The sequence below is a fragment of the Acanthochromis polyacanthus genome, chromosome 20 (assembly GCF_021347895.1).
Source record: "Acanthochromis polyacanthus isolate Apoly-LR-REF ecotype Palm Island chromosome 20, KAUST_Apoly_ChrSc, whole genome shotgun sequence".
NCBI lineage: Eukaryota > Metazoa > Chordata > Actinopteri > Pomacentridae > Acanthochromis > Acanthochromis polyacanthus.
In genome coordinates, this window is record NC_067132.1 from 19,470,867 (window position 1) to 19,495,392 (window position 24,526).

The window sequence follows — 24,526 nt, forward strand, 5'->3', positions numbered from 1 at the left end:
AGCGTTGGACTATTCTAAAGTGGCCTTCTATGAGCCCAGATCTGAATCCCATTGAACATATGTGGAAGGAGCTGAAACATGCCATTTGGAGAAGACACCCATCAAACCTGAGACAACTGGAGCTGTTTGCTCATGAGGAGTGGGCCAAAATACCTGTTGACAGCTGCAGAACGCTCATTGACAAATACAGAAATCGTTTAATTGCAGTGATTGCCTCAAAAGGTTGTGCAACAAAATATTAAGTTATGGGTACCATCATTTTTGTCCAGCCCTATTTCATTAGTTTGTTTTTTTAAATAATTATGTTAATCAACAATTCAAAAGTGATGGCTGATTTTGATTATTTAATTTTCAATAAATTTTTATTTATTGTTACTTTTGTGAGTTTCAAGTGATTTCAGTGAGAATTGTGGGTTTTTCCTTCTTTAACTGAGGGGTACCAACAATTTTGTCCACGTGTGTAGGGGTGAGGGGGAATGAGAGGGCTGATGATCTGGCCAAGAGAGCTTTACTGAAAAGGGAAGTAGAAATGCAGCTGAGGATTAGCAAGAAAGAAATCAAAAGTATTATCTGGGAAAAAAGCAACTCAGTGTGGCAAGAAAGGTGGGATGGAGAGAAGAAAGGGAGGCACCTGAATCAGGTACAAAAGAGTGTCAGAGATGGGAGGATGAGTAGTGGACACAGGAGGGAGGAGAGTGTGATGACCAGGTTAAGGTTGGGGCATAGTGCACTAAATAAAACACTGAAACTGATTGGGAAGCACCAGACAGGTTTATGTGAGGGTTGTCAGGAGGAGGAAGAGTCAGTGGAACATGTAGTTCTGAGGTGTAGAAGATATGAGGTGCAGAGAGGGGAGCTGATGGATAGGATAAAGGAGTTAGGGGTGCAGGAATTTACACTTAAAGAGTTGCTAAGTATGGAAGAGAGGGCACAGGTTAGGGCACTAATGGATTTTTTAAAGGGGACCGGGGTTTATAATAGAATATGATGGTTAGGTAGGGATAATGATAGGAATAAGGGGTTGTAGTTGGCTTGGGTGTGGAGAGTGCAAGTTAGAGGTTTTTTTTGTCTTTGTTTGGTCTTTGTAGTGTGCGTGTGGGTGTGTGTTTGTAGATATGACAGTTTGAACTAGGTCGGGTAAAGGAAAGTCTGTAAGTCTACTGTCTGGTCCACACTCCGGAACAGAAGGTGGCGGTAATGCACCTAGAAGTTGGATGCCAACTGCCGTAAAACAAGAAGAAGAAGAAGAAGAGGAAGTAAACGCGCGTACTTCCTGCATTCAAAACAGAAGAGCGAGTAGTCAGCTGCGTTTTCTCAACATTTTCCCCTCGGAAGTCTTTTTAAGGTATTAGCAAACGGTGTGAAACTAGAAAACATGTTGGTGACATCTTCACTGTGTCTTAGTTTGCATGTTTGCATATTTTGTTGTTTTTGTTATCTGAAAAGTTTACAGTAACTCGGTAAGTAAGTTTGTTACTGGCGACCTCGTGGTTTAGAGTCTGACTGCTCAGCTGTTGTTTGTGTTTGTATGAGTCGTGTTTATGGGCATCATTGTTAATGTGCTCATTTTATCATTTTTAAAAACTCTGTTCCCATACAAGCCAAATAATTCATATACATTTTGTGATATACGATAAGTTTTATGATAAAAGCTTGACAAAAAACAAGTTTAACAATTTGGAAAGAATTGAAGAGATAAGTTAGACGGCACGTATTAGGACCGAATGCATTCGTTTGAGAATAATTGTGTAGTTCTTCAATGCGTTTGTTGAAAACGGAAGATTTTCTCTGCGTATTAACGCAGACTAGCCAGTGGGCAGAGAGTGTGCTGTTGTCTTCTCCCTGACCCCCTTTTAAGGGGCACATCATATCCAGTAATTATATGTCTGCATTGAAATTCAGTTAATCAAAAATGTTAGTGCAGTTGGACTTAACAGAGCTAGCTAACCACTAATAAAACGTACCGACTGGAGCTAGCTAACTAGGTAATAAAATGCACTGAACGGAGCTCGCTAACGACTAACAACATGTACCGAACGGAGCTAGCTAACGGCTAACATGTAACGCGCAGTTGCAAGCTGAGTAAGTGTCTGTTAGTGTCACACAGACAACACTGACTGACTAAACTACGTCTATTGAACGTGCAGCTATAAAATGCGGTCTGACTCTCCTTGTTGGAGAAATAGCAGAATCTGTCGGTAAGAAATATGTAAAGTAAACCAGCCGCCATTAGCACAGTATCACTGGTCAGGAGAATAGAAAGCTGCCGGTTCCTCCTCCGTTTATAGCAGTAACTAATTTGGAGAATGCAAAACGTAGGAGGAAAACAACCCAAATTCACTGTATTGTGATTTTCAGGAAGACACCTACTGTAACTTCAACCTCTCAGTGACTTTTGATACATCGCAGATCTCCCGCAACTTACTGTAAACAAGTTCTACAGTAGATTTTTGGCCATTGACTGTACTGTTGCTGTAAAAACTGCATAAATTTGTGACAGTGTATGAGTAGAGTATGTCGGTGTTGTATAAAAGGATTGGACACAGCATGTCCTCTTCCAGAATGAATCAGTCCATCTTCCTTCAACATATTTCCTGGTTCCCCCCTCTAGATCTGCACTGTGAGGACTGGTGGAACCAGCGTAAAGTGGAAAAGCTGAAAGGCCACATTCACTGCAGGATCACACTAGTTTCAGCTGGAAGAGAGAGAGAAAATGGCTCAGGAAGGAGTTCAGCTGGACCAAGAAACCTTCTCTTGTTGCATCTGTCTGGAACTACTGAAGGATCCGGTGACTATTCCGTGTGGACACAACTACTGTATGAAGTGTATTAATACCCACTGGAATGAAGAGAACCAGAAGGGAATTCACAGCTGCCCTCAGTGCAGGAAGACTTTCAGACCGAGACCAGTCCTGGAGAAAAACACCATGTTAGCAGCTTTAATGGAGGTGCTGAAGAAGACTGGAGTCCAAGCTGCTCCTGCTGACCGCCACTATGCTGGACCTGAAGATGTGGCCTGTGATTTCTGCACTGGAAGGAAGAGGAAGGCTGTCAAGTCCTGTTTAGTCTGTCCAGCCTCTTACTGTGAGAATCACCTTCAGCCTCACTATGATGTACCTCCATTAAAGAAACACAAGCTGGTGGAGCCCTCCAAGAGCCTCAAAGAGAACATGTGCTGTCGTCATGATGAGGTGATGAAGATGTTCTGTCGTACTGATCAACAGTGTATCTGTTATCTCTGCTCAGTGGAGGAACATAAAGGCCATGACACAGTCTCAGCTGCAGCAGAAAGGACTGAAAGGCAGAAAGAGCTGGAGGTGAGTCGCCTGAAAATTCAGCAGAGCATCCAGGGCAGACCTAAAAATGTGAAGCTGCTTCAGCAGGACCTGAAGGACCTCAGTGTCTCTGCTGAAATAACTTTGGAGAAGAGTTGGAGGATACTAGAGACGCTGGCTCGTCTCATCCACAACAGTGACAGTGTGCTGCATGGGCAGATCAGATCCCAGCAGGACACTGAAGAGATTCAAGTCCTAGAGCTTCGGACGAAGCTGGAGCAGGAGATCAGTGATCTGAAGAGGAAAGACGCTGAGCTAAAGCAGCTCTTAGATACACCAGATCACACCAAGTTTCTCCACAACTACCCCTCAGTGTCAGCACTCAGTGAGTCCACACACTCACCCAGCATCAACATCTGTCCCCGGAGACACTTTGACCACGTGCCAGTTGTTCTTATAGAGCTCAAGGAAGACTTACAGAAAAGTTTGAGGGACGCCTGGAGAAGCATCTCAGAGATAATCTGTCTGCCGGATCTTTTAGTACCAGAACCACAACCAAGGGCCATGCATGAATTCCACAGATATTTACGTGACATTACTCTGGATCCAAACACAGCATTCAGATCATCGGTTTTATCTTGCGGAGACAGAAAAATATCACTAGTGAATCAAGATCAGGGTTATCCTGATCATCCAGACAGATTCACTGAAGAGTGTCAGGCTCTGAGCAGAGAGAGTCTGACTGGACGTTGCTACTGGGAGGTGGTGTGGACAGGACAATGTTTAATGGCAGTCGCATACAAAAGTATCAGCAGAACAGGACATGACAGTGGATTTTGGTACAGTGACAAATCCTGGGCATTAGAATGTTTTGCTAACCGTTTTCAGTTTTGGCACAACTGCAAACAAACCCCCGTCTCAGGTCCTCTGACTGGCAGAGTAGGAGTTTACCTGGATCACAGAGAAGGTATTCTGTCCTTCTACAGTGTCTCTGACACCATGACTCTCCTCCACAGAGTCCAGACCACATTCACTGAGCCGCTACATGTTGGACTCTGGACGGAAAAATCTGTTGAGTTTTTTCTGCTGACTCGTTTTTTAGGATAGAAGACAGACTACTTCTCTCCAATTAAGCTGTTTATTTAGTAAATATCAGTGTCTCAAAAGAATCTTCTACTAGGACATTTTCTGTTTGGAACAGCCTTCCAGAAAGTCTGCTGTGAACAGAGCATTTTATTCAGTATGGTGAAATATGATTGGTTATAGAACACAAATATTGAAGTGCGATTGGCTAAAGGTGGGGATAACTGTGGTTTAGACTCAGTTCTCCCATTAGCTGGTGCACAGATATGTCCATATCTCTTGGTACACGATTCATCCAATCAGCAGGAGCCACACCCTGTGAAAAGAACCTCCTGCACACTTTTTCCCGTTTTCTGCCAGTTTGTATTACTCTATTGTTAGCTCAGATATGATGCAGCCATTAGTGTTATCTCATAGGAAAGATTATTATGGCTTCCTCCCTTAAACAACATTGAGTTTGCAGTTCCACTCAAATTAATTGTTGCATTATGAGAAAATAAGAACGTGCTGTGTATCAAGGCCAAAACTTTATCTTTGTTAGTGTGTGTGCCCTTGTAGCAGAAGCTGTAACTTTCAAGCCTGACCTGTCTGTGTCCATCATGTGTTTTACCCTTCAGAGCCAGGGGTTAATGCTGTCTATTCAGGTCAACACAACTCATACATTAATTACACAGCAAATGGTTAATATCAATATTGTAATACTTATATGTGATAGCAATTTCAGTGTTCAGTTAGTATGTTAAACAAATCTAACAAGATCTTTAAACGGAGATGAACTCACATCTCTCACAGATTAGGGGGTTAAATCAGAGATTCGGCTCGTGATGACTTATTTTAAACATGAAAACATCAGCTTCTGTGTTTTGAATGTCTGATGAACATTTGTATGGATCTGTTCGTATGCTGCAGTTTTTCTTCCTCTTCATGAACCTCAGCAGAGAACTCAGCAGACCTTCTTCCACCACAGATATTTTATTTGTAAATTTGTGAAGAAATCTTGAATTGCATTTGTTTTGAATGATTAAAATGATTACGTGATCTACAGCTGATATGTTTTCAACCTGTAGTTATTCTGTTTGGTTTTTTTTGACGAAGAAATCGTTGATTAACTGAGGTTCTGGGTTTAACAGACGGATTGTGTTGAGAATTTTACTGTGAAATCAGCAAACAGTAATGTTTTTACGTTTAATGCGTGAATAAACTGTTTTTATTTATGAATAAAGCTGATTTGAACCTTGGTCTGTTTAGAAAGCCTTTATAAAACCCTTTATTGGTGTTGGTTATTTCTCAAAGAAGTAAGGGCGCCCACCTCTGCTGGCTGGGCGAGCGGTTCATGAACAGGGGCTGTAGTTCCAGCTCATGGCAATTTACTTTATGTTGTTTCCCCCATTATTCTACCCATGTTTCCCGTCTCTCTCACACTGTCCCAATAAAGGCAAACATGGCCAACAAGTAATAACTTTAAAGGTGGAGAAGGAAAAGATATTTCAGGCAATGCAGAGAAACTGAAGTCTTTCCTCTAAATATCCTGAATTGCGCAAAAACAGAAAAGACCAACAAGACAAAGTCTGCAGCAGCTCTGCAAGAACATGAAGACGGTGGTGCCCTGAGGTGAGGACGAACAAGCTTTTGGTGACAAAACATTCACATATTAATCAGGTTTACGATCTTAATTCATTGTTACCAGTTAAACAGATTTTTGGTTTCATGATGGTGCTAGATGCAAAGTTATGAATTATAACAGCTCTAACAATTCATCCTGAGAGAAATATGAACATCAGTACAAATTGTCAATGAACTGGGCACCATCTCTGCCTTCCTTTTCCATTTAGACCAGACTTATTAAACTCCACCGTTTTGAGTCAATGAATGTGGAAGAAGCACCAAGTTGCAACCGACTGAAAGCGCAGACAAGATGCATCACTCGAAAACGTTTTATTGTCTTTTTAAAAAATTCTTTTTGTACAATAGTTCTCAATATTTCACAAGGGTGACTGTTGGACAGCGGTGGCAATGCAACACAATAATCACAATGGAATAGATGGAGAAGAGGTCAGAGAGGTCTGGATGCTGAACCGCCTGCAGTGAAGTCAGGACTCAGCAGCAGCTCACAGCTTCAGCTCCAGTCTGGATTTCAGCCTCGAGTGGAGTCGCTCCTTTTGTCAGCCGGAGCTTCACTTCACCTTCGGAGGCGTGTAGTGGATTCTGCACCTTTCACTGAAAACCTGAACAAAGGCAACGAGCAACATTTAAGATAAAGACAACATTGTGGGTAAATTGCCAGTGACACCAGCAGGCATACTGTACCTTCAGACTTCTATCATTGACGACCTCCTCAACATTCAGCTCTGACTGCATGAGCTTCAACTGGAAACAAGACAAAAGATGCATTACTTTGCTTCTCATGTTCGCTCAAAGTAAACAAACATATTAGTCTTGCAGTCTAATTATCTGCCACGTTTTCTGTCCCTTATGAACTAAAACAGACATGAAATATCTGGATGTTTCTTTCGTCATTATGGGTAACCCTGGATACTTCATTACCCATAACGCAACTAGAGTTTATCACTAGATTCCCCACACCACCTCAATACTACCTCTGTAGTTCATAATTCAGATGCTTCGTTAGGCTGAGTTCAATGTAACAATGTGAGGGTTGTAACTAAGTAGATTTACTCAAGAACAGTACAAAACTTTGCTGTACTCGTACTTTGCTTAAAGACCAACAATAAATGTGTTCTTCTAAGTTGTGTGCAGGAGTCTTTTTGAAACTTTTGGCATTACTCATCACTCACATGTATCAGTCCTGTGAAAAAGATGTGTAATGACTTCTGTCTTCCACTTCACAAATACTGTACTTTGTTCTTCGCTACATTTATTACAAAGCTTTATTTTTGAGTTATTTTGGACATTCAAAGTATTAATATAAAATACAAACTGACTAATGAAATATGCGGTATTTCTGCAGATTGAGTCATCTAGTAGTATAAAAGTGATTAAAATTAGCTCCACCTGCAAAACTGAAGTGATGCAAGGAAATTGATCAACAATTATAATCCGATAAAATACTATATAAAATTCCCAAATGGGGCATTCTGGATGATGAGTATTTTCACTTCAGGTACTTCAAAGATAGTATGATGCTAAGGATTGTCATTTTTACTTAAGTTTTGAATGCTAGATTTTCACTTGAAACACTTTTTATGCTGTAGTATTGCTACTGTTATTTAAGGATCTAAATATTTCCTCCATCTAGATTTTTTCCAGACTTCATGAATTTCATTTATAAAACCAAAGAATTGCTTGTTAAAAAAAAATATACCAGAAGTGTCCTCCTTCCTTTGGAGAACACGTTGACTGAGCTGTGGTCGTTTTCACTCAGACTTTCTATAGAAGAACTACCCCATGAAAACAGCCCGCAGTGAGATCAGCATATCACACAGTATTGTGTTTGTAAATATGATTTTGATTAGCAATTATAATACAAACATTAAACACGTCTTTTCTTAGAAGTATCTAGTTCTTATTGTCTTCTCTCCTCATGTAAGACTGATCTGCAAGATGATACTGCAGCACATTTACTTTCTTCACAGGCTTCAATTCTATGGAGCTGACAGAATGTTCATCTGTTTTAAAAAAATCAAGTGTTTCAGAGTGCTGTGTTGTAATGCAGCACTGGCTGGTCATACCAAATCTGTATTTGCTCAAGGATTATTGACCAAACTCTTTTCAAACACTAGCAAGAAGCTCAGATTTGCTTTCTGAAGTGCCAAACATCTTAAACAGTGAGGACCAACGTCTGCCCTCAAAAAAATTATTTAGAGTCCTTCAATTTGAATACATTTGGCTGAAGCGTATTCTGTTGCTTAACCAAGATCAGCGTGATGCCAAATGGGTTTTTTTTTAATCTAATTTGGGTGTTACAGGACTTACTTTGGTCTGCTCCTTCCTGAGCTGTTTGATGAGTGCCAGGTTTTCGCTGTCTTTTGCCCTCTCTTCACGCAGGTGTCCCACCACCTCAGATGTTTGAGCTATACAGGCCTTGATAGCTTTGTCTCTGCTCAGATGAGCCTCCATCATCTGTGGGATGCAACCGGAGACGTATGCGGCACACGCGTTATTATCCAGGGAATCCAGTGTTTGCAGTTGTGACAAACATATTACAGTCAAGAAAATGGCACTCACAGATTCGTACAGCTGTTTGCAGGTTTGTGTGGCATCCACTTTGCCTGAGAAGGAGACTGTGGGCACGGTGGTGTTCAGGGCATGGACGATGCGGTCATCTATGGTGCGCATCACCTTCAGCACCTCCTGAAAAACACAAACAGATACACAGTCAGAACCCTCACTTCAACTGAAGCCATCAAAGCAATGAACTGTAGAGTATACTGCAATAACTAACCCTTTTAATTCATTTGCCCAGTCAATGAATAAGGCTGTCCTTTGTCATAGGTTCAGTTTACGACTCTCATGAAATGAATCTCTAGAGGCACCAGAGGAGTGAAGTCGGATACCCTGCCCAAAACTTGTTGGAAGAGAGTTGATTCCACAGGTATGTAAGCTTAGAGTTTAGGGATCTTATTCATGGGAAATGGGAAGATGGAGCATTAGATCAGCAGGTTGACTGGCATAATGTTTCCAATAATCAGTAAACTGCATAGTTATGGTGAAAATGTCATTCTAACTGCTGATATGCCTTCCAAAGACAATCTGAGCTACTTAAGTCTGCTACCAATACACACAAATGTTCACATAAAAGTATTATAAAAAACAGTTTGATTATTTAGTCAATTACATGTCAGAAAGTCATCACTATGGTCAGACATTAAACCTCAATGGTTTTATGGTATGAGTTAATATAAAAACACCAAAAAACATTCAAGAACTACTTTCAAGTAGTATCAAATTCATAATGAATGTCCAGTCAGAATCCTAAAGTTGTTTATTAAATTCTGTTCCTGATGATAAAAACACAGTTGTAGATACTTCTATATGAGCAAAGATCCTACAGAGCTGATTGTGTGTAAAACGTTTGAGAACCTTTTTTTAAAAATATGAAAAAGGAGTTTTTGGGGTAAAAATCTTGTATTAATTCTCGAACTGAAAATTTTAAAATGATACCCAGTCCTATTTAGCATAGCATGTTTTCTTAGTAACAGTGTATTTTATCTTGTGAACAAGTAAAAAATGAACGTGTTCAGATATTTAGGTAAAGCTCTACAATACCACTCATGCTGCACATCAGAACTGGAATTTCGTATTCTTTTATAAATAATTTTAATCAAAGTTTTTTGTGTCCCAATGCCTTCTTGGTGCCCGCATGTACTGTGCAAATTAAGCATACAAACAAAAATTCATCCATTATCTATACACCGCTTAATCCTCATTAGGGTCATGAGAGGGCTGGAGTCTATTCCAGCTGACTTAAAGCGAAGGCAGAGGACACCCTGGACAGGTCACCAGTCTATTGCAGGGCTACACAAAGACACAAACAATCACACTCACATTCACACCTATGGACTATTTAGAGATATCAATTACCCTCATCATGTTTTTGGACTGAGAATTAACTCAGTGATTGAGGATTTGGCTCCAGTTGAACAGCTCAAAAGATGTTAGTTCAAAACTTGTCTAACCAGGATAACAGACTTGTTGTACACTGCATAATGACAATAAAGCACATTCTGTTCTATCCTATTCTGGATACGAGATTTTCAACTTTTTCTCAAATACCACTTGCATGTTGCAATTTTTTTTACAGGTCCCTTTTCTACACTTACAAATCCTTGTTTCCTCCCCACAGCAACCTTTGAAAGTAAGTTCGGGACCCTCGCTGCGCCGCCATATTGGAGGTACTCACTGTAAACAATAGTACTGAAAGCAGTGGCGACTTGTATTTTTGGGAAACGTTTTTTAGTGCGTAATGCCATGTCGAAAAGACTCAAAAGCTCGGCAAAACGCATCAAAGATGCACTGGAATATCGGGCATTTGACAGAAAAATAGCAACAGGGAATTTATATTTTTGTGTAACAGTGACGCTCATTGTATTCTAATCTTTTTGACCAGCTGGAGTCCCCTCGACAGCCACAGTTTTACACAACAATCGTGTGATTTTTTTTGTTTTATTACCTAGAAATAAAAGTATGCCAGTAGTTTAGTTGGTTAGTTTTCACGTGTTGCCCGGGTTTATTATTTTTGAGTCTTGCGACAGTCGCTCTTCGCCCACATGTGGCCAGTTTTCCCTGAGTTCATCCAGTGTTGCTCCTTGAACCTTTGCAGAGCAGCCTTTTGATCAGCAGGGTCACCAATTCACTGCAGAACACGGAAAATACACAACACAGCGGCCCAACTTTCCAGAGGCCACGATTCGGATGGCTGTCAATCCGTGACAACTTTGCACAGAGCTGAGAATGTTTGGTTAAAATTACCTGAAACATTGAAAAGTCCTCACAGTTTAAAGTTCCACCGGGCGCCGCCATAGTGGGCTACAGGGTCCTCCGCTGAACGACGCGGGGTGGCTGTTCAAGACGGTGCCTGAATATAAATAATAATGGAAAGGTCAAAACACCGTTATTTACGCAACACATTTAAAATAACAGCTGCTGTGCCAAAGTGCTTTCGAGCAGAGAAATCATACTGGCGTTAGTTGTTTACGTTACAGGTTTAATTATTGACAGTATCAAAAAAGTAACTTAAACTTAAGTAACTGAAATTAAACAATATTATATACTTTTTATATTATATTATATTAAATTTAGAGTACATAATATTATATACAATATTATATATTCTGAAACATTGCACCAGTCATAATAATACACATTTTAAAAAAATGCAGTTAATACTGTACAAAATTCAAAATGATGCATGAAAAACTCAGCAAATATTAGAAAGAAAAAATCCCTTTTATCAAGCATATTTTCGGCTGTCAGGTGAGGGTAAATATAGAATTACATTACATTATATTTACTGAATTTATTCCATAAATTAATCGAGAGTACTGTAACTCAAAAGCGATGTCTTGGTAGAAAAAAAACGTAGATACTTAAATTTGTTAGAGACCGTTATATAACGCGATTTTGTACCATGGTGTTGTGTCGAAAACGATTCACCCTTTACTGATTTTATGAAATGCTCTCCTAAATTCAAGCTTGACTCCAACCAGATTATTTTGGTGAAACATAACTATAAACGAAGCGTGCAGCATCAGTCTCAAAGTACACACAGCAACGAGGGAGCGGACTTTAATGCGACATATTTGGTTTTCGATCAGGCAAACTGCGCAGCCTCCTGTGATTATCTGGCGGGTCCTGGTAGTCTGTGTGTTTAGTTGACTTTCAGCAGCTGAAGGGAGGCTGGAAGTGTGTTCACGCACTTTGATGGCTTTATAGACACGCTGGATCTCAGCCACTTCTTCAGAAAACATGAATTTCATCAGGTCTCGCCTTTCCATCGGCAGCCTCCTCGGTTCGTACAGCTAACTGGAGTTTCTGTGTTGCTTTCGGCTAATAATAACTAGCTGGCACTGTGTTTTCTCCCACCTAGCACTCAGAGTTAATGTTAAAGTAGCTACTGTGAGCCAGCTGTAATTTTACTTATCTATATATGTAAACATTTGATTCCTTTTACCTCTTGTTCTTTAATTTTAATAATACAATCCGATTGAATGTGACCATTAGAAGTGTGTTTTTTGGCACGTAGGTTATGGTGACGGGTATGTTGACAGTAAACCTGTTGTGAAATTTGGTTTTCTGATTTAATGTAATCATAAAATCTTTTCTTGCCAAGACTTTGACCTCGTTAGGCGTACACACCCACTGAGTCCATATTGTATGTAATTGTGCATCTTGTGAGTATTTAGTGATGTAAATGGATTCTTAGTTGTAATGAGTTGTGATTCTGTTTGTCTTATGAGATAGAAAATTGAGTTTGTCTGGATTGGGGTTGTTGAATGAATAAAGTAAGCAATTTAAAATAAGGCTTTGGGAATTTCTCATAACTTGTCAGAATTGTCTGACATCTCGCAGAATAAAACAATGAAGAAAATAATCACCAGCGTAATCAATCTTTAATTGCCTCAAGTGTCCAAGGTTTGGGTTCAGATCCGACACTAGAGTTGAAGTGATTAGTTGATGAATAGTTTTGTTGCTACTTTTATAATCGATTCTTCCGTTTTCTTTCTGGCATTTTTGGTTTTATAGGATAGTTGCAGTAGAAAGTGACCTTCAATGTATAAAAGGAGAGCAGAGAAACAAGCAGTCAGGTTCCACGTATCAAACCAGAGACTACAGATAATTTGTATCCATGTGTTTTGAGCTCTAATAAATTGAGCTTTTCTCTGCTGATCCTGCTTCACTAATGTGGTTTATGTGCTTTTGTTGTTTTTATATAATATAAACTAAATATCTTGGAGATTTGGGTTAGTCACTTGATAAAACAAACAGTTTGAATGAGTCACTTGCACATTTAGGAAAGTCAAAATCTTTTTTTTTTTTTTTTTTTTTTTTTTAGATAAAATGATTAATCAAGTACAATCTGTGGATTCCTCAAAAATAATGATTGGTTGTATCTCTGCAGTACGCTTACTGTAGTTTTGTTTTCTGCCCCAACAGGTCAAAGGTGCAGACAGGTCACTGTGAGTCACAGAGGGATGTGCAATAAACTGCCAGATGCAAAATCAGAGCCTTCACCTCCAGCACCACAAGCACAGGGTAAAGTTTTGTATCATACACAAACTGTCCTGTCCTTTTTTTTTTTTTTTTTTTTGCTTTTTCCAGGGATGTGATTTTTCCGCGAATTCCGCTTTTTTTTCAGGGATGGGAATTTACCGCGGATCCGCGGATTTCCGCCGATTTCACAAGTTTGAACATTTTATTGTCGCTGATACTCCCGCGCGATGGTAACGACGTTAACGATAGCTTGTTAACGACGATTGTAAACGGCCCAGCGATTGGAAGTCGCCGCCCCCCCCCCCCCCCCCCCCCCCCCCCCGTCAACAACTTTCCGCTAGAATCAGAACTTGCTGATCCCATCCCTGTTTTTCTCCCACTTGCACAGCTCCCCAAATCACGGCAGAAATCCACCGCCATTCCCTTGCTCTTTCTGCTTTCAATGCAGAATACCACTGAATGTCTGATAAACTTCAAATTTATTCATTACTAGCTTTCAAATTTAAACTCACAGCTTGAAGGGTATGGATTAATTAAACAAATGACTACAAACTACTTCTTAAATAGTAGCTAATTTCTCAGATGAACCCTTTTAGGAACTGTTGAGTTGATTTTTAATATATGTAATATATATATATATATATATATATATGTAATATATTTGTAATATATAACAGGTCTCAGGGTATTTGCAAAGTGTGAGAAAGTTTTCTTTAGTCCCAAAAGTAGGGAGACAGGAAATGGGGTCACAGTCAGCGGGCGACTTAGCGAATCAATGTTTTCATTGAGGATGTGAATTTTGGGACTTGTACCCTGTTTGTTTGTTCATCATCATGTGTGCTTTGTTCTTTCATACAGCTCCACGTCCTCTGTTCAGAATCCCGGGACGCAGACCCTCGGACATGGACAAGAAGATTTTGGTCTGGGCAGGACGCTTTAAGTCAATAGACCAGATACCAGAGACTGTGTCGTAAGTAGCCTTTTCCTGTTTATGCCAGACCTCCCAGAACGCTGGTGTCCGATTGGCTGTGTGCATGATTGAGTTAAGTTACATCGCAAGAACAGAGCTAGCTAACTGGATGAGCAGCGGTAGCGTGTGTAGCTGGTCCTCTTACAGTTCAAACAAAGCGTCTGTTTGTGGCTGGAGGTAATTACTTGGGCTCCTGACATCAGGGTGGAGATCACATCTGATCTGCTGCCGCGATAAAACATCTCCTTGTCATGCACAGAAGCTGCAGTCCTCCCACCTCCTGCTGTCTTGTCTAAAACAAAACACAAAGGACTTGTGTTATTTTAAATGCTCATATAAGATGTTGAGAAAAGCTTGAATAGCTCATGATGATGCTGATGTGTGCTGAGCCTAAAAAAACGCACAAAGATCAAGACAGAGCTTCAACGCTGATGTTGGAGTGGGTTAAAGAGAATATGTTCTGATGAGTGTTTGTACACCTGCCTTTTCCACAGGTTTGAGATGATTGATGCGGCCAGAAACAAAATCAGAGTAAAGGCTGCCTATTTGATGATGGCAGCCACAATAGGGGCCTGTTTGGTGATGGTGATTTTGGGCAAAAGGGTGAGTGACAAAGTAAAAATGCATTTTGTGTGCACACATTGTTTTTCTTTGGGACTTGATAAAGAGAGAAATGGATGAATGATTTACAATAGTGTCAAGCAGCAGATTTTTCCCCATACTTACCATTAAGTCTGTAGGCAGTAATGTAACCTAAAATTGCTATTTTGATAATTGATGCATTTGTTTCACTTGGAATTCTGCTTGCAACATCTTAAAACGGATTATTTTCTGGATTCTTTCCACCTGCATGACAGTAAACTCAATATCTTTGTGTTGTGGTTAAAACAATACAGTTGAGGATTTCAGTTTGGCCTTCAGGAAACACCGATTGCCATTTTCTCCTATTTTATGAACCCAACAACTAAATAATCTAAAAAGTAATCAACAGATTAATCAGCAATGGAAATACTAGTTAGTTGATGCCTTTTAGAAAAAACTACATGTATTATTTATTAGAGAACTGTGAAAGCAGAAAAATCACTTTTAGCTCGCAACAACCAGAGAATCTCATCCTATTGTTTTTAAATGTGAACTGATTGCTTTAATTCATGTTTGCGCACATATAAATATTAGGACCTGCATTTTTTCTTATTTTTGCAGGCTGCACGAAGGAATGAGTCTCTGACCGCTCAAAACATGGAGAAGAAAGCCAGATGGAGGGAGGAAGTGCAAAGAGAGAAAGCTGCTGCCCTGTCTGAGAAGACCCAGTGATCGAAGACGTCCAGACTTGATCATATTTTCCCCAAATACTGGGCTCATAGTGTCCCTCTTCCTGCTGTTTGTACCACGACTTCAGGGCTCTTCACTCCCATCCCTTGGAGAAGTAGCACGACGGAAAAATATCAGAGCAGCTAGTAGTTACAGACTGGCCTTAACACATCCCATTACGACTTATTTAAAAAAAAATCTGACACCTTAAGAATAGTTTACTGACTGAATGTATAACATTTTCAATTATGAAACTGGCACCAATCATCTTTGCGGTGGCAGTATTTGGTTGTCTCAGAGGAGCATGGAAAGCAGGACTGAACCCGGTACTGTGACAAATGATTTAATAGACTATTTTAATTTCCCGTTGGGATCAGTCAAGTTTTCTCATCGGTGCGTCTACTAAACTTCAAACACTTACCTCTCATTTATTATTGCCAAAGGCAGCCTGTTTTTTAAATTTGCATCAGATGGAAAGCCACTGCATTAAACTGCCTTTTGAAGACGTGTCAAGTCTTCAGTTTTTTTTGGAACTTCAAATTGCGGATCAGAAACAAACTGTCCTGACCTGATACTCATGTAATTATGCTTGTTTGTTCACAGCCGGTGTGGCATCTCTTTGTATATAGTGACCACAAAAAAGAGAAAAATAAAGAAATTCTTCTTGGGACGTCTCATCTGGTTTAATGATCACATCTGGTTCTGGCTCATTTAAACGCCACAGCTCAGCTTAAACACTGAGTGTTTGGGTGGTATTTTCAAGGCTGCTGGATTCTTAAAGTCATAGTGTCCCCTGTGTCCTCATAAATGCAGCACAGCTAACTCTAATTTACCTTCTCCAATGAGAACATTAGTTTCTTAATTTTATTTGATAGTAAATTATTTAGTTCTTTGTACGGCTTGAAAGCAAAACCAGCACTGTGACCTTTTTTCACTATTGTGTATCAAAACACTTGAGAAAATGATCAGAAAAATAAGATTGAAAACAACTGTTACTTGCCGCCTTGCAAATAAAGTTCATGATTCTTTTATAGCTGTATACTTCTCATAAAGAAACTTTCCTGTGTACTAACTACAATGAAACCGATTCACTGAACACAGCAGTTCATGAAACGACTTTTATGCAAATGGCATAACGGGACAGACGCACAAACCCAATACAACAAACAGTAATGAACATGTAGAGCTGGTCATCTCTTGCTGAGATATCGACAAAAGTAAGCAATTTAAAGAGGACTTGGTAAACAAACATTCAGCTTTGCTAACTAAGGTGATCACCAGGATTTTCAAGTTTTAATCTGGATTTTCATTGAAATTATGTGGAAGGATTTCTGTAGAAGGAGGATTATGGCACCATCAGCTACATGACAGATGCTAACCCCAAATTAAAAAAAATCATGTTTTCTTCTTTTAAAAAGAAAAAAAAGACCAACGCCAGGCCTAACAGCTGATATATGTGATAATGATTTGGCATGATCAAATTGAAAACGCACTACCTGAACATGTGTTGGAAAGTCTCGTTTTAGACTGCTCACAGCTAAACAGCCAATTTTCCAGATACAGTCCGATTGGTAGAATAAAGTTCTCCTAGCTTTGCCGAGGCAGAATGATCCTCTGATTGTGATAAGTGTGCTAAGTTTCAGTCCACAATCTGCTTGCGTCCCTTTGTGGGAGGGGTAAACAGTGTAATCCTTGTCATACCAGAAGGGGACCGAGGATAGAGACCACCCCTCGTTACACCTCGCTTCCTGAGGAGGGAAGAGCCGTGTCATCAACCAATTAAATAGCTAATGTCAGAACTACGGTATCTGTCGACGAGCAGGCATCAGTCCTGAACTAAAGTGCTGCAAATGAAATGAAATGAAATGATGGTAAGATAAGAAAAATTCCCGCTGGTCTACTGCTGGACAGAATCCAGCGTTAAATAGTCTGTTTTGTCTTGTCCAAGTCTGTCTAATTGTCTCAGTGCGAGGGAAGACTCCAATTCCCATGGTTCCATGGGATTATTCACATCACACCAGAAGGCAGGAGGCAGTCGAAACTCTTCGGGATGGAGCCTGTGCAGGTGGAAAAGTCCCGTTACTGGATAGAGGAATGCAAGATATGAGATCCAGGAGGGAATGCAAGCAGCCTGGTTTGTCACTGACAAGCTCCACCCTTCAGCCACACAGTCAAGTTTCTAATTTGTCCATCTGTGGTTGGAGACGGGATGTGAGGGAATCCGGCCTCCATGTTTGAGTCATTTAAGTGCCTTTTGTAGAGGTCAGTTCAGTCCTTGGTTCGAGACTGGCCACATGGCCCCGCTGTGGGCAGCTCAGTCCAGTGACCACAGTCAAACATGTGGTCAGTGTCTCATGGTCAGTCCAGTGTTTAGGTTAGATCATTCTTCTCTATGTGTGTGGGAAAGGGGTACAAATCACGTCCATGTTTGTCTGTCTTGCGAGTCCTTAATGCTTCAATCAGACAAGCAGTGCAGTCCGAACGCTCACACCGACTCACAGATAGCAACTGCCAATCCTACAGGAACGTGGAGAGGTGCTTTTCATTTGGGATGAGTCCAAGAGGAAATCCAAAACAAAATACGAGGATGGCGTTACAGGGACAATCTGCTAGTAGGAGATGCTGGGGCCTGAGCAGGTAGGAGGGGTTCAGTTGCTGAGGAAATCGGCGCAAGACAGAATGATGAGTGAAAACCTTCACAAACTGGCTGACAAGACTGCAGAACTTGACCCAAGTTGGACGTACGCACACACATGTGCTCCTGTAAAGTTACACTTTTTTATAATCATGATGATGATTAAATCAACCTCTCTGACAATGAAAAGGGAGGCCGAGGGCTGTTGTCACCCTGGATCATGGCAGTGGGCAGAGAGTGAGAGAAGTGAGCATAGGTAAGAATGAAGGTGGAGCACGGGGGGGGGAGAGGGAGGATTTAGCATTATAGCTGGAAGCCCTCCATGGGGGCCTCGCACTGCTGGAAGAGGAACTGCTGCTGCTGCAGGTCGACGGCCGGAGCCAGAGACGGGTCCTCGTCTTCAGTGTTGAAGTAGCGCTCGATCAGGTCAAAGGCTTTCTGGTAGATCTCCTGGTTCTCGTGGCCCTGCAGGAACTCCAGCTTGTCCAGACCTGAGAAGAAGAAAAGAAGGCATTAATGAAATGATTACTCCGACCACAAAAAGGGCCAGCAGTTATTGACTCATCATTTAGGTAATAAGTGCACTAACTAATTAGTTATCAACTGAAATTAATTTGTCCTTTTGAGATCTGTGTAAGTATTTTTAAACAAAAGATATTTTTGTGATATTAAGTTATCAAATATGATGATTTGCAGCATTTGTTTGTCGTATTTTAATAGTAAATAGAGGATGGCTTTTAAACAAATTTTTTTCCCCCTTTCGTTTCCTAAAAGCTTTGATTGCAGCCTTTAAACTGTTAAACATAATTTGTTTTCAGCTTCTAAAATATAAAGATTTGATTTTCTTACACAATGCTCAATTTAACATGTTTCTGTTTGGAAAAACTGATGTCACCTGGGACTCAGGTAAATATTTCACTATTTTTCTGTCAATTTAATTGGAAAAAACACACACACATCAGCACATAAAACGGTAATAAAAATAATTAGCTGTAGTTCAAGATAAGCATTCAGATTTACTGAGGCTACAATACAACTTATGAGGATTATTACTGATAAAATGTTTCCCAGTTTTCTATGACATGCATGTTGACAGAATTTTTTCAATACGTTTCCGAACATAAGTGTAACCACAAAAGTCAAAGTGTCTCTGCTTTGTTTATGAAGCCTACATAATACACTATAGTGGACAAAAGTGTCTCAAACCAATTAGGTGGTACATCGGTTGATAAGCTGTAAGAGTTCGGGCCTTTTTACACAACCTCATATCATCACTGACAGGAAAAACACTCAACAGCTTATTTGGCATTTTCTAAGACGTGCCTTCCTGATTAGAATAACTAGACTTAGAACAGTTCTCCTGTAAAGTGAGAAAAATACTTCAAAAAAAGAACGATGATTGTTTTTGCTCTGCACTGTTGCTTCTCTGCAGGGTTACCAACATGTAATATTGCTTTGTTTCCTGAGTAGAGAAACACATTTGTTGTGATGGAGCGCACGCTTACCGTAGGCCTCTTCGATGAGTGCACAGTAGGGGTTGATGCCTCCTCCCCTCTTGGCCTCCAGCTCTCCCAGTCGCAGGATGTTCTCTAGGCCGTTTAGAGCCACCTGAACTATTTTGGAGTCCATCAGTGTGAGCAGGTCACACAGAGGTTTTATACAGCCGAGTTCCACGAGGTGCCTGCAGGAGGCAGTGAACACACACAGACAGAAGAAGACTTTCATTACTCATGCAAAACAAACAGTTGCTTTTGGATTAACAATGGATACAAAGCATTAGTCAGTAAACCACACACTGCTTCAAGAGATACAACTACACTTGAGGTCTGAGTACCAATTCATGAAATGTTTCCCTCATCCCACTGCCTAGAAAGATGAATAGCAGGATTCAGACTAATAGCTCATTTCCTATTGTCTAGGTCACATATCCTGAAATCATTTTATAATGGAGTTTTGGGATTTTATTTGTGGTTATTTCTACATTTCCTAATTTTAAAATAACTTCTGAGAGTTAAAGTCGCATTAAAATTGTACAGCAATGCCATGAATAAGATGCAACAGAGTTAGGATGTCTTTTTATGGGTATGAATTCTGCTCAGAGGAGCCAAATGTTAGCACTGTATTACTGATCTGTTACATGAGTTCAACTATTACCCTGGCACTGAAATGTGTCAACTTTTATAAAAGAACAAGACACATTTCAGTGAATACACACTGTGTTTCGTGCATCAGTGTCTTACCTGATCTGCTCTGCGGAGCCCCCCGAGGTGGCGTTGGTAATGGCCCACGCTGCCTCCTTCCTTGTGCGAAACTCTGCTACTTGCAGGATACTGATGAGAGGAGGCAGCAGACCTGCATCAATCACCATCTACAAAGAGAGAAGTCTCATTACACATGTTAAAAAAAATACTCAAACGATCAACTTCCAACACTCTGTGAAGAAAAATAGCTATTCCACAGGATGCCATGCACACAGACACACCTGTATTTGTGCTCGGTTCCCTGCAGTGATGTTGGAGATAGTCCAACAGGCTTCCTTTTTGATGGACTCCTTGGGGCTGCTCAGAAGGTGAAGTAGGGACTGCAGTGCCGAGCAGTTCAGAATCACCTGTAAAAAGGCAAGTTACACAAAGTTAGAAAAATTCAGCCACCTTCTGCATAAGTACTGTACGTCTGTTTGTCTCGATGCTGCTGCTACCTGTGTCTGTAGATCATCTCCAGTGACTATGTTTCCAACAGCCCGCAGTGCAGGAGATACCACTTTATAATCATTGTGCCTGGAGGAAAGCAGAATTGCAGTGTGTGATCACTCAGACACTAGATATGAAGCTAAAAAAAAAATAAAGGTTTAATCCCCAGTTTCAGGGTGGTTTCATTAAATGTGAAGCCATATTATCTACAGTAAACACACAACACTGGCATGGTCTTAGTACAATTACTATAGAAACCTTTTGAAGTGAATCTCTGTGAATTGTAATTATATGTGTTTATGGTCTCACATCAGCAATTCGACCAGCCTGCGACAGACTCCTGAGTCAATGACAGCCTGGATTTTGTCATTCGGGCCATCAGATAGGTAGGAGAGAGCCCAGCATGCGTCAGCCAGGATGTCTGTGTCATTGACAAACAGCAGCCAAGACAGCACACTGAGACAGGGGGACACCTGGAAGAAACAATGCGAGACAGAGAAGTGGTGGGAGAGCACGTGTTGTGTTAAGATCTGTGGGCGCAACTGTTTTCCAGTTCAAACATAAGCAACTTTATCCAGCGTGTGACCTTGAAAAGTGAGATATAATGTACTTTAGCAGTGTGAGAGGTGTACAGTTGCCATAGTGATACGTTTATCTTGGCAAATTACCTTAGTAAAGTCTGGAGGTGGGTTCTTTCCTCTGCACAGGTTTGAGAGCGCCCACACTGCATTCCTCATCATCGTTAGGCGATTCTGTTTGGCCAGTAACCTGCAAGAGGAATCATACCATGTATAATTTACCATGGATATAGGATCAGAGCGCTGTGTTTTTAAAAGCATAATAAGAACATTTAGGAAGAATACAAAGCAACACTGAGCTGCTGCTACTTACTGCACCAGTGAAGGCAGAATGTTGCAGTCTATGACAAAGTCTCTGCATTCTGTGCTATCTCCTGCTATGTTTCCCAAGGCCCACACTGCCTGAGGGGCGAAGCAATTACTCAAGTCAGACAATAAACAACATTAAAAATGTACGATTTCTAATGATAGGACTATGCCTAATTCAGCCTGATTAAGACATGCAGGCAGGAAAAGAAATAGCTGACAAAACGGTGCAATGAAAGTCAAGAAATCCTCCTTACTTGTTCCTGTACATCTTCAAAATCTGAGCTGAGCATCTCTATGAAAATGGGCACAGCTCCCGCCTGGATTACCACGCGTGTCTGGTGGGATGTACCTGAAGCAATGTTGGTCAACACCCATGCAGCCTCAAACTAAAACGATATTCAAAAGGCAGAAAAGTTATTGCACCACACCTGCATACTGAAATGAAATGTTAGGGCAGGAACTGCACACAATAAACAACAACAAAACTTGACTGTAAACTGTAATAAGCATATGTACCTGCAACGTGCAGTTTTCTCTTCTCTTCAGGAACTCAACAAAACGCTCCACCACGCCTGGAGTGGCAATGACTTCATCAATAGGTGGATTGGGTTCTGTGTGGAAAAATAAATGAGGGGAAGGTGACAAGGAAGGAATTAACTTGGTGTTATTCTTCAGGATTTTACAGAACATATTATGCTATTTCCAGAAATGAAAATGTAGCACAACACACATGAAAGCTCTTCCAGCAGTGAGACATTAGTCACAGCAGCAGATTTTGAACATTGTGTATGTTTTATTGTACAAAACGCCCATGTAAGTTAATTAGGTGATTTATTAAATGTGTACATGAAACAATGCATAATTTCTTGTGCTGAGGGCATTCAATGATCATCCAACCCTTGTAAACCATCATGCACTCCGATTAATCAAGAGCACAGGCGAGTCTCATGACCAAGTGAGAAACATATACATACACGAAATAATGACATACAGCCAGAGCACCCTTACCTTTAGAAAGAAGTTTCCTAAAGCGCTGAGTACCTATTAGCTGCTGCTCAGGAGAGCTGGAGAAGATCATTTGAGTCATGTCTTCAGAGATGACCCCGCCCTGCGCAGCAAAGTGATGGAGAATTGACAGAAGACACATGAAATGCTGTCATATCTGACTGTGTATGTTTAGTGAATGATGGCATCGCATGTATATGGATTGCAGGGATCTTCTTAATGGTATAGTGGACTGCCTGATGAATGACTTCTAACCATGAGAGGGTCCATGTTGTTAGCCTGTGACTCCAGGTAGCCGCTGTCGGCCATTCCATCGTCCTCCAGGATGCCATCATCTTCCACAGTGGCGACATTCCTCCTCTTAAAAAGCTGTAAATACATAACAAATATATATTTAAGTTAATATTGTCATTAAGAATGCTACAGCATTTCTCTCTGACATTAGCATTTCAGTATCAGTAGGGCTGTTGATGTTTGACGGTGGCCTGTAAGGAGCAGCCACAAGTCCTTCACTTTTACATCCCACACAGGACTTTCTCTGCACTTTACTCACCTGTTCGTCCTTCTTCTGTTTGCGGAGCTGCAGGCCTTCCTCTTCCCTCCTTCTTCTCATCTCATCTGTGTTGAGAGACTTGTTCTTGTAGCTCTTGAGTCGTGCATTGTCCTTACCCTGACTCATTGTGCAGCCTGAGAAGAAGCAGAAGTCTATTATCAAAGCAAGTTTAGACATTACTAGGGGGGAACTCTTTAATTTCCTAATTTGCAGCAGAGCACCGTGATCATACACAGCAAAATCCTCTTTTACAGCGTCAACAGCATAGCAATACATGCAGGGCACCTTTCACTTGTCGATTATAAGAATTAGCGGGACAATCACTAACTAAGGTAACAACGTGTACATAAAACCTTCACATGTAGTTTACATAACTAAAGGAGTTGCTAACACGCCATTTTGCTCTAAACAAAGACTGTTCAACAAATGAGGGCATTTAAGGATACAAGCTAGCAGGTTAGCATTCTGTGACTTGACACTGCGTTATTAGTAAGCAGCCAAACATATCATTATCTACCGACTTGGGCAAATGATAACTATTACTGATTCACAAATCAGCATTTGTGGATCGATAATGGATGTTTCTTTGCACAAGGCAAAGCCATATTGTTCAACAACTGGTCCGCAGGGAGGCTACACTTGGTCAGCTGGCTAATGTCAAAGCCGCTGTTAGCCCCATTCTACTCCCGAGAGCTAGCAGGCAAACAGCGGCTAGCTGCATTAGCTACTGTTAGCTTAGCTCTGAAATCCAACGTTAACGTTAGCTCACGCGGCAGTCCAACGTTTCCGAAACGTTTCTGACTTTAAGAAATCAATCCCCCTCTCTTTATAAAGCGTTGACAAACATAAAGTGCAAAAATATGCGCATTTATTGTTATCTGACCTGTCAGATTGGACTCCGTAATCCCTTTAGTCGCTAGGCCACCGTTTGAACAGCCGTCGCCGGTAAGATACTGCGCATGCGTGATACTCAACACAACCCCCCTCTCCCCCGTAGTTTTTTGCACTCCGCCCCACCCACGCGATAAGAAACCAGCTTTTTCATACAAACAGAGCGTAACTGGTGCCGTGCACTTAATCGATACAATATTTAACAGTTTTCGCTGCACAGCCTAGATATGGAGCCTGCAGCTCAGACTTTTTTAGAGCCTGCGCCGGAGATGAAAGGCAAAGCAAGGCAAATTTATTTCTATAGCACATTTCAACAACGAGGCGATTCAAAGTGCTTCACAAAGACATTAAGACAGAAGATGACAACAGTTATCAAAAGAAAAACAAAAGAAAACATCTATGAAATCATTAAAAAAAGGAAACCATCCATCCAACTTCAAGGAGACGCATCCAAGTCTGGGGCTGGGCTGCAGGTGTGAGACACTTTTTGAAAGTGGACTAGACACTGCGACGCCAAGAGGTCATCAGGAGGACACATGGATCCTCTACGACAAATA

At 40.8% G+C, this 24,526-nt stretch overlaps 4 protein-coding genes across 6 annotated transcripts; 2 read left to right on the forward strand and 2 right to left on the reverse strand.

Moving 5' to 3' along the window:
• Positions 1 to 1,236: 1,236 nt before the first annotated feature.
• LOC110961906 (tripartite motif-containing protein 16-like) lies at positions 1,237 to 5,595 on the forward strand. 2 transcript variants are annotated; one of them, XM_022209702.2, is made up of 2 exons: positions 1,237 to 1,345; positions 2,612 to 5,595. In XM_022209702.2, the coding sequence occupies exon 2, from the start codon at positions 2,714 to 2,716 to the stop codon at positions 4,379 to 4,381; it is 1,668 nt and encodes a 555-aa protein (XP_022065394.2). In that variant the 5' UTR covers positions 1,237 to 1,345; positions 2,612 to 2,713; the 3' UTR covers positions 4,382 to 5,595. The 2 variants fall into 2 exon arrangements, with proteins under 2 accessions (XP_022065394.2, XP_022065395.2); XM_022209703.2 differs by having other exon boundaries at positions 1,337 to 1,460.
• A 682-nt stretch (positions 5,596 to 6,277) lies between these two features.
• mix23 (mitochondrial matrix import factor 23) lies at positions 6,278 to 10,892 on the reverse strand. 2 transcript variants are annotated; one of them, XM_022209704.2, is made up of 5 exons: positions 10,787 to 10,892; positions 8,543 to 8,668; positions 8,291 to 8,437; positions 6,665 to 6,724; positions 6,278 to 6,582 (listed from the first exon to the last, which is right to left on the reverse strand). In XM_022209704.2, the coding sequence occupies exons 1-5, from the start codon at positions 10,835 to 10,837 to the stop codon at positions 6,532 to 6,534; spliced, it is 435 nt and encodes a 144-aa protein (XP_022065396.1). In that variant the 5' UTR covers positions 10,838 to 10,892; the 3' UTR covers positions 6,278 to 6,531. The 2 variants fall into 2 exon arrangements, with proteins under 2 accessions (XP_022065396.1, XP_022065397.1); XM_022209705.2 differs by lacking the exon at positions 10,787 to 10,892 and adding an exon at positions 10,488 to 10,716.
• Positions 10,893 to 11,657: 765 nt separating this feature from the next.
• Positions 11,658 to 15,978, forward strand: fam162a (family with sequence similarity 162 member A). The gene is made up of 5 exons (XM_022209710.2): positions 11,658 to 11,825; positions 12,971 to 13,069; positions 13,886 to 13,997; positions 14,492 to 14,600; positions 15,201 to 15,978. Exons 1-5 carry the CDS (start codon positions 11,783 to 11,785, stop codon positions 15,309 to 15,311), a joined length of 474 nt encoding a protein of 157 aa, XP_022065402.1. The 5' UTR covers positions 11,658 to 11,782; the 3' UTR covers positions 15,312 to 15,978.
• Positions 15,979 to 16,412: 434 nt separating this feature from the next.
• On the reverse strand, positions 16,413 to 24,088 carry kpna1 (karyopherin alpha 1 (importin alpha 5)). Its single transcript, XM_022209707.2, has 14 exons — positions 23,962 to 24,088; positions 23,079 to 23,212; positions 22,781 to 22,894; positions 22,529 to 22,628; positions 22,037 to 22,131; positions 21,775 to 21,906; positions 21,525 to 21,613; positions 21,302 to 21,401; positions 20,943 to 21,106; positions 20,642 to 20,720; positions 20,426 to 20,551; positions 20,184 to 20,311; positions 19,449 to 19,624; positions 16,413 to 18,434 (listed from the first exon to the last, which is right to left on the reverse strand). The coding sequence occupies exons 2-14, from the start codon at positions 23,202 to 23,204 to the stop codon at positions 18,247 to 18,249; spliced, it is 1,617 nt and encodes a 538-aa protein (XP_022065399.1). The 5' UTR covers positions 23,205 to 23,212; positions 23,962 to 24,088; the 3' UTR covers positions 16,413 to 18,246.
• Between the last annotated feature and the right edge of the window lie 438 nt (positions 24,089 to 24,526).

Coding starts and splice junctions, on each gene's coding strand:
- kpna1 (XM_022209707.2), bottom strand. CDS start 23,204: ATGAGTCAGGGTAAGGACAATGCACGACTCAAGAGCTACAAGAACAAG. Junction 21,614..21,774: donor TTGAAGATGTACAGGAACAA/GTAAGGAGGATT, acceptor TTCGCCCCTCAG/GCAGTGTGGGCCTTGGGAAA. Junction 20,721..20,942: donor AGGCTGGTCGAATTGCTGAT/GTGAGACCATAA, acceptor GCTTTCCTCCAG/GCACAATGATTATAAAGTGG.
- LOC110961906 (XM_022209702.2), top strand. CDS start 2,714: ATGGCTCAGGAAGGAGTTCAGCTGGACCAAGAAACCTTCTCTTGTTGC.
- mix23 (XM_022209704.2), bottom strand. CDS start 10,837: ATGGCGGCGCCCGGTGGAACTTTAAACTGTGAGGACTTTTCAATGTTT. Junction 8,669..10,786: donor AGGACTTTTCAATGTTTCAG/GTAATTTTAACC, acceptor TGTGTTTTTCAG/GAGGTGCTGAAGGTGATGCG. Junction 8,438..8,542: donor GCAAACAGCTGTACGAATCT/GTGAGTGCCATT, acceptor TGCATCCCACAG/ATGATGGAGGCTCATCTGAG.
- fam162a (XM_022209710.2), top strand. CDS start 11,783: ATGAATTTCATCAGGTCTCGCCTTTCCATCGGCAGCCTCCTCG. Junction 11,826..12,970: donor TTCCATCGGCAGCCTCCTCG/GTTCGTACAGCT, acceptor CTGCCCCAACAG/GTCAAAGGTGCAGACAGGTC. Junction 13,998..14,491: donor CAGATACCAGAGACTGTGTC/GTAAGTAGCCTT, acceptor CCTTTTCCACAG/GTTTGAGATGATTGATGCGG.